Here is an 8,640-nt window from a genome sequence, read left to right as displayed (position 1 = left end):
CCGGCGGCGACGGCGGAGCTGCGGCGGCGGACGGTGGTCCGGCGGCGGAGCTGCGGTGGCGACGATTTCCGGCGGCGGCGCGTGCGTTTCACGCGCGCGCGAAGGGCGGTTTTCTGGAGGCGCGTACGGCTTCGTCCGGGCTCCGTTTGAGGCGTGCTTGGTGTCTACGGCTTCGTCTCGACGAGAGGAACACGATGATGGGCTTGGATGCACGAGATTCGCAACGGTTAAGAAGTTATGGTCGATTTACTAAAACGGCCGAAACTTAACTCAAAAACATGGTGGTTTTCGATTACCTTTGGTTGCGGATGATGGTGGTGACGAGCTTGACGACGTCCTGGCGTGTGGTGGCTCCGGCGACAAGCTCAGGTGAGCTTTCTCCCTTCTTCTTCTTCTTCTCTCTCTCTTTCTCTCTCTCTCTCTCTCTCTCTTTCTTAATTTTAAAGAAGATGGAGGTGGTGGGGAAGAAGGTGGAGATGGTGGAGAAGAAGTTGGAAGTGGTGGGGTTGGAGAAAGAAGTGGAGATGGTGGGAGTGGTGGGTCATTACTGAAACATTCGTCTCAACATTCATCGCCTAATTATAGATTTTTTTTCAAATTAAATTTATCTTAAAAATGTTTATAACCCTCTAAATTTCAGATTCGGCACTGGATATAATGAATTAATGATCAAAATCATTACTATGTAGTATATTATAGAGAATACCTGTAATGGATCCGACAATGATGAGACGCTTTGAAGGGTAATCAGATTTCTTCAAGTCATCAAGCAACAACCTCGAGAGAAGAAAGTGTCCCAAATGATTAGTCGCAACGCTGAGCTCAAACCCTTCTGCGCTGTAGGTAGGTTCTTTAGCCGTCGGGAAATAGACAGCAGCGTTGCAGACCAAAACATCGAGAGGCATCTCCGATCTCCTGAAGTTATCAACGAACTGTCTCACGCTGTCTAACGAAGCTAAGTCTAGATGCATCACCGTGTAGCTGTCTTTAGGCATCCCTGCGGATTTGGCTGCTCTCTCGGCTTTGAGGAAGTCCCTGCACGCCATTATCACGTGCCATTTACCTGTCTCGGCGAGAGCTTTAGCCGTGGCCAGACCTAACCCTGACGAAGCTCCCGTGACCACCACGTTACCTTTCCTCAAGGTCTTCTTGCCGTCAACTGAAGATTTTGTGATGGAGGGGCTTGAAGTTGCAGCGGTTTGGGCCCTAATCGCTACATTTCTCACGCTAAGTTCTCTCTGAATCAATTAACCATTACTAATCATTAGTCGAAGAAAGTTAAATCGAGACTCTAATGTAGGGAGTGAGGAGTTGTTATGTACCTTGAATCTTAATGAGGAAGAGCCATGTTCGGTAATGGAGGCACCAAAGAGACTTGAGTCCTTGAAGGATGATGAAGAAGCATTCAACTTTCCATCTTTTCGGACAGAGAAAGCAGAGGAGACCAAAGGGGCAGCTTGAAGGGCCATTTTTGGACAAAACAGAGAGTGAGTGCGCGTTTATGTATACTCGCGAATGAGTGGAGGAGTCCGAGGAGATGAAGTTCGGACAAGAGGAGAGAGTGGTCCCCAGAGATCACCGAAGATGTGTGGATAACATTATCTTAAAGAAAGTATCAGCCACATCATCATTGAGCATCCAATCAGAATTCGAGGTTTAGATTTCCTTCTCAGTAGATATTTTATTTTATTGACTATTTTGGTAACATTGCAATAAAAGGATTGTGATTGGTGGTCATGGGATTCCATACTATGGCATGGGAGAAGAAGATATCTTACCAAAGTATGCTACTATTCGTTATGTCACTCTGATATGTTTGGATAATTTTCCACATTTTTAACTTTTTATTCATAATATTCGGAGTAATTTTAAACTGTGATTGAAATCTAATAATCAATGTTTTTAACTGATGGAAATATTTTTCTTGTGTAAAACACTATTTATTGTTCATGCTCTACCATCATCTTTTACATATATAATTCTTGTAGCATATATTAAATTAACATGTATAGCAAGCACATGGCACAACCACTAAGTATACATCGCAATGCGTCATATTATATCCACCTCTTACTCTTAGAAACAACATATTTCACTTTTATTATTCATACAAATGAATCTACAAAACTCATAGATATACCATCAACTTCAAAGTAAGTTTTCAGTCATACTTTTACAAGCAACAAGCCCAAAATATGACATTAGTATATCACATAGCACATAGGAAAGAAACAAACGTATATTGTTGGTCCAAATCCTCTAGTAAGGGGAGAGGGAGGCGTCAGCAGCAGAGGAGTAGAAGAAATAATAGAACTGAGAGACAATGGCGTTGAAGAAGACAAAGGAGGCACCCGCAGCGAAGACACCCTTGCGAAGAGTTTGACAATCAGGAGGATTGTCCATGAACATTGTCCTGTACTTTGTGTGGTATGCATTCTCTACGGATCCAGCTAATAGACATATCTCCGCTATTAAGAAGAATATCCTTTTGTTTCCCAATAAAACAACAATCAAAATATGAAAATTATATTAGCCCCAGTTTTAGTTATTTTGCTGGTTGAATTACATGTTGAAAAAAGCTTGAGATAAGCATGAGTAAAAGGTAATCCTAGTCCTAACCGAGTTATGAAGATAAGAGTTAAATAGATTTAGGAGTTATCTATATCTATGAATACTAATAAGATTAGGATTACTTATCTATATAAATAGAGATATCATGAGATGATATATGTGTGTGAGTTTATGAGTCTGAGAACTTGAGGTTTTGAGTTAGTTTCCTCAAGAGATTAATAAGAATAGTTTCTTATTTGTGTGATTATAACTTGTGTTCGAGTTCCATATCATTGAGTTCGTGAAACCGGTTATACAATAATTGGTATCAGAGCTTAACGATGGGGGATCTGGTCGTGTCGTCAGCAAAACCCAAGGAAGGTGGATCTTTAATCAAGTGTCCTATATTAAATTCAACAAACTATACTGTATGGGCCATGAGAATGAAAATCTTATTGAAAGTTCACAAAGTTTGAGAGATAATTGAAACAGAGACGATCGATGAGGAAAAGAACAACATGGCGATGGCTTTGTTGTTTCAGTCCATCCCTGAGGCGCTTCTACTACAAGTGGGAGAGCTGGATACAGCGAAGAAAGTCTGGGAGGCAATCAAAACACGTCACATGGGAGCAGAACGTGTGAGAGAAGCAAGGTTGCAGACATTGATGGCGGAGTTCGACCGTCTCAAGATGAAAGAGACCGAGATAATCGATGATTTTGCCGGGAAACTATCTGAGATTTCATCCAAATCTGCAGCGCTAGGAGAAGAGATAGAGGAACCCAAGATTGTCAAGAAATTCCTGAAGAGTCTTCCAAGAAAGAAGTATATTCAGATAGTGGCATCGCTAGAACAAGTCTTGGATCTCAAGACTACAAGTTTTGAAGATATTATCGGACGTCTAAAGGCTTACGAAGAGTGCGTGTCTGAGGAAGAAGAAGAATCTCATGATGATCAAGGCAAGTTGATGTTTACCAATAACGAGTCGCAAGCTTCGCAAAGCAACAACAATTACAACAACAACTATAACGACAATTATCGAGGCAGAGGACGAGGAGGAAGGTTTCCTTATAGAGGTCGAGGTCGTGGGAGATACAACGAGGTAAGAGATGCCTCACGAATAACATGTTACCGCTGTGACAAGATAGGACACTTCGCGGCAGACTGTCCAGACAGGTTACTTAAGCTACAAGAAGCTCAAGAAGATGAGAGCAAAGATACGCAGGAAGCAGACGAGCTTATGATGCACGAGATTGTCTATTTAAACGAAGGAGGAATTGTTCCTAGTAACTACGATGTAAACAATGAGGCAGAGAGTACTTGGTATCTTGATAATGGAGCATCTAACCACATGAGTGGAGATAAAAGATACTTCTCCTACATTGATGATTCTGTTACAGGAAAAGTACGTTTTGATGATGACTCTCGCATCGATATCAAAGGAAATGGAACAATAGAATTCAAAAATAGGAATGGAGAACCAAAGAGAATAACAGATGTGTATTTCATTCCTGAGTTAAAGAGCAATATCATCAGCTTAGGACAAGCCACTGAATCCGGGTGCAACGTGAGGATGACATGAGAACATCTCATTATGCATGATCGAGATGGTAAGCTAATTGCAAAAGCAGTTAGGTCGAAGAATAGGTTATACAAAGTGCAAATGGAGTTAAAAGAGACTATGTGCTACCTCTCTACTAAAACGTGTGAATCAAGTCTTTGGCATGCGAGGCTCAGTCAAATAAACATGGAAACAATGAAGTCGATGATACGGCGGAAACTTGTCGGAGGAGTACCACACATTGAGGTCGAGAAGAGAATTTGCGGATCCTGCTTACTTGGAAAGCAAGCAAGAAAGTCATTCCCACAATCAACACCATATTTATACTTGAACTTATTCATGGTGATCTGTGTGGACCTATAACTCCAACCACAAGCGCAAGAAACAAGTACATCTTTGTGTTAATCGATGATCACTCGAGATACATGTGGACGATTCTACTCAAAGAAAAGAGTGATGGTTTCAACAAATTCAAAAACTTCAAAAGATTAGTGAGCAAGAGACAGGAAAGCACATTCACATGTTCAGAACAGATCGAGGAGGTGAATTCGTTTCACTTGAGTTCAACTTGTGGTGTGATGAAGCAGGAATCAAGAGACATCTCACAGCCCTGTATAGTCCGCAACAGAATGGTGTCGTTGAGAGGAGAAACAGAACGTTAATGGAGATGACGAGGAGCATGATGAAGCATATGTCCGTACCAAACTATCTTTGGGGAGAAGCGACAAGACATTCCACTTATCTCATCAACAGAATAGCTACAAGGGCAGTGAAAGATCGAATTCCTTATGAGGTATATCGTGGAAGAAAACCGAATGGTAGTCATCTCCGAATCTTTGGTTGCATAGGATATGCGAAGATAGATGGAAAGCTACTGAAGAAGCTAGACGACAGGTCACGGTTACTTGTTCATCTTGGAACAGAACCAGGCTCAAAAGCCTACGGAATTTTTGATCCTTGAACACAGAGAGTGGTGGTAAGTCGGGATGTTATCTTTGATGAATCAAAAGGATGGAACTGGAGCTCAAGAAGGGAGGATCAAAACAATGCTGGAACTTTTAAGGTCGCAGTTGGAGAATTCGGGAACCATGGGCTACAAGAGACAGTGTCTGATGAGTTTCAGACAAAAACAGAGGAGAATCATGAGACGGCTTTGGAAGAAAACAATGAGAGTGGAAGCAAAGAAGATCAAGAGGAATCTCAAGATGACGAGACAGTAGGTCTGAGACGGTCTGAGAGGATCAAGTCGAAACCAAAGTATTTAGAGGACTATGTGCTATTATCTGAAGAAGAAGGAGAGATATTACTCATGTTCCTCAATTATGAACCACCAAATTTCGAGGAAGCCAAGAAGTACAAGGAATGGGTGCGAGCCTGCGAAGATGAGATTGAGTCTATCACACGTCTTGAGTCCTGGGAACTCGTTGATCTTCCACCTGGAGCCAAACCAATAGGATTCAAGTGGATTTTCAAAATCAAAAGGAACTCCAATAGAAGCATCAATAAATACAAATCTCGTCTTGTTGCAAAAGGATATGTCCAAAGGTATGGGATAGACTATGAAGAAGTTTTCGCTCCGGTAGCTCGAATAGAGACAATACGCTTTCTTATTAATCTTGCTACAACGAGTGGTTGGGAAATACATCACCTGGATGTTAAGACAGCGTTTCTCCACGGTGATCTGAAGGAGATTGTGTATGTAACGCAGCCAGAAGGATTTTAGGTTAAAGGCAAAGAAGACAAAGTTTATAAACTAAAGAAAGCGTTGTACGGGTTAAAACAAGCTCCTAGAGCGTGGAATGATAAGTTAAACAGAATCTTGCTTGGTTTTGGGTTTACAAGATGCTTGAAGGAACCATCAGTTTATAGAAAGGAGACGAGTGAAGGTCTTCTAGTTGTAGCAGTCTATGTGGATGATCTCTTCGTGACAGGAACTAGTATGGGGAGCATAAACGGCTTCAAGAGAGAGATGGCGACGAAATTTGAGATGAGTGATCTCGGTTTACTCAGATACTACCTTGGGATCGAAGTAACTCACCATGAAGGAGGCATCACCTTGAGCCAGAAGAGATGCATTAAAGATATTAGAAGAAGCGGGCATGAAGGACTGTAATTCTGTTCAAATACCGATGGATTCTGGTCTGAAGCTGGAGAAGTCAAAGAAAGAAACGGACATTGACGCCACATGGTACAGGAAGATCGTCGGGTGCTTCAGATACCTCCTCCATACCCGGCCTGACCTTTCATATTGTGTTGGTGTACTAAGCCGTTATATGCAGAATCCAAAGGAGTCACATGGAGGTGCGATGAAGCAATGCTTGAGATATCTAAAGGGGACAATGTCATATGGCTTGACGTTCGAGAGGACTGGGCAGAGAGCGTCAAAGCTGATTGGCTACAGCGACAGTAGTCAAAATGTAGACCCTGACGATGGAAGATCAACGACGGGTCATATATTTTACTTCGGAAGCAGTCCAATAACTTGGTGTTCGCAGAAGCAAGATACAGTGGCTCTATCATCGTGTGAAGCCGAATTCATGGCAGGTACCGAAGCTGCGCGACAAGCCATCTGGCTTCAAGACTTTTTGTATGAAGTCATTGGAGTTCCATTCGCTAAAACAGTCATCCGGATAGACAATCGATCTGCAATAACTTTAACGAAGAACCTGGTGTTTCATGGTCGGAGCAAGCACATTCATACCAGATTTCATTTTATAAGAGAATGTGTTGAGAAGGGCCTAATGGAAGTTGAGCATGTACCTGGCAACGAGCAGAAAGCAAACATACTGACAAAGGCTCTAGCACGGATCAAATACAAAGAGATGCGCGAGTTGATTGGCGTTCATGATATAGACAAAGGGGACTTCAAGCTTAGGAGGGAGAGTGTTGAAGTAAGCTTGAGATAAGCTTGAGTAAGAAGTAATCCTAGTCCTAACCGAGTTATGAAGATAAGAGTTAAATAGATTTAGGAGTTATCTATATCTATGAATACTAATAAGATTAGGATTACTTATCTATATAAATAGAGATATCATGAGATGATATATGTGTGTGAGTTTATGAGTTTGAGAGCTTGAGGTTTTGAGTTAGTTTCCTCAAGAGATTAATAAGAAGAGTTTCTTATTTGTGTGATTATAACTTGTGTTCGAGTTCCATATCATTGACTTCGTGAAACCGGTTATACAATAATACAGTTCTGTGCATATGATCAATTCAGTGATAGAAGCCCAACTGGCGTACTGGATTAGTAAAAAAAATAATAAGCATGTCTCATTTTATAACCAACTAAAATGCTTGGTTATTTAGCTTCGGAGACACATTCCGTCGATTAGATATGTCAAATATAATGTTTATGGTTCTTAAAATCTCAGGACCTGCGAGGATAAAAGCCTAATGCATAACATATGCTAAAGCCAAACGTACCGGATATTCATGATTGTGGATTTGAAATCATCTTTGTAATTTCCATATTGCTACAACTTGCGCTTTGTTATTAGGTTATATTTTATAGTAATTGAGTTAAAATAACAAAAGAGATTTTTTTTGATATCCGTGGGGAGGATCCCAGGCGGTAAGCCCAGACTAATCCCCACGAGGCCTTCCATCCGGGCACGCACGGTTATAGGCGGAAAAGTGGCCAAGGCGACTCGAATCCAGGGCGGACACTCCAGCTGGAGTTTCATTACCACTAGACCAAGAGCTCTTGGTTAAAGAGAATACATCTTACCAGCTGACAATGAAGAGAACAAGGGCAAGAGCACGTGAACCACCAGGTTTGAGAGGCTTTCCACAACAGAAGCAGCGGCTGACGAGCATGATAACAAATTGACTAGCCACTGAGAACAAAAAGGCTCCAACTCCATATCCTGTGGCTCTGTCCGAATCATACACACAATAGTTGTATTGCACCTCAGTGTCCTGCACAACCTTTGCCTGCCCCCACCAAATTTTTTTAAAGAAAAAATCTTAAGAGAAAGATCACATAATCATCACCTTGCTCAATGGATATGCGTTTGATTAAGACTTACCGTGCTTCGTCTTTGCTCAGCAGCCACGGCTAGACCAAAGGCAATAAGGTTGAACACAAAGACTATGGCTGAGACAATCTTCGACGCCATGGTTTCAACTTACTATCGCTCTCTTTCACAAAATGTTTGTTTCGATATTATAAAGACAATTCGTTTGCTCAGATTTGATTGTCTCTCGCCTAATGGAAAAAGACACGTTACCGTTTGAAATGTGCATCTCACCTTTTATTTATATATTCTAATTGTTCAATAAAAAGTACATTTTATGTCTTGGAAAAAGTTTGTCTAAGAAATTGGGAAAAATGGATGCGTGGAGCGAAAGATAGACACATGAAATTCCTTGTTAGAGAAGTTTTTTGTTGTTTATGACAAATCAACATAAGATATTACTTCTGTTGAAAAGCAAATGAGCTAATCACCTCTCTTTTTAATTTTTGTGACATTTTTTTGAAATTAACGTGATGGAATCAAAGTTCTTATCTTTATCTTTTTGATTGTTGCTA

At 41.2% G+C, this 8,640-nt stretch overlaps 2 protein-coding genes across 2 annotated transcripts in view; both read right to left on the bottom strand.

Moving 5' to 3' along the window:
- Nucleotides 1-1,565, bottom strand: part of LOC106308201 (protochlorophyllide reductase B, chloroplastic) — a 6,985-nt gene extending 5,420 nt beyond the window's left edge. Inside the window, exons 1-2 of the mRNA XM_013745338.1 lie at nucleotides 1,323-1,565; nucleotides 707-1,238 (exon numbers count right to left, since the gene is read on the bottom strand). Of these exons, the coding sequence (XP_013600792.1) occupies nucleotides 707-1,238; nucleotides 1,323-1,469 (679 nt within the window). The 5' untranslated portion in view covers nucleotides 1,470-1,565. The remainder of the gene's footprint in view (nucleotides 1-706; nucleotides 1,239-1,322) is intronic.
- A 440-nt stretch (nucleotides 1,566-2,005) lies between these two features.
- Nucleotides 2,006-8,435, bottom strand: LOC106309035. The gene is made up of 3 exons (XM_013746137.1): nucleotides 8,138-8,435; nucleotides 7,837-8,042; nucleotides 2,006-2,485 (listed from the first exon to the last, which is right to left on the bottom strand). Exons 1-3 carry the CDS (start codon nucleotides 8,225-8,227, stop codon nucleotides 2,260-2,262), a joined length of 522 nt encoding a protein of 173 aa, XP_013601591.1. The 5' UTR covers nucleotides 8,228-8,435; the 3' UTR covers nucleotides 2,006-2,259.
- Between the last annotated feature and the right edge of the window lie 205 nt (nucleotides 8,436-8,640).

This window comes from Brassica oleracea, chromosome C1 (genome assembly GCF_000695525.1).
Source record: "Brassica oleracea var. oleracea cultivar TO1000 chromosome C1, BOL, whole genome shotgun sequence".
NCBI classification, from domain to species: Eukaryota; Viridiplantae; Streptophyta; class Magnoliopsida; order Brassicales; family Brassicaceae; genus Brassica; species Brassica oleracea.
Note: the sequence above shows the minus strand (reverse complement) of the source record. Positions and strands in the feature narration are given on the sequence as shown.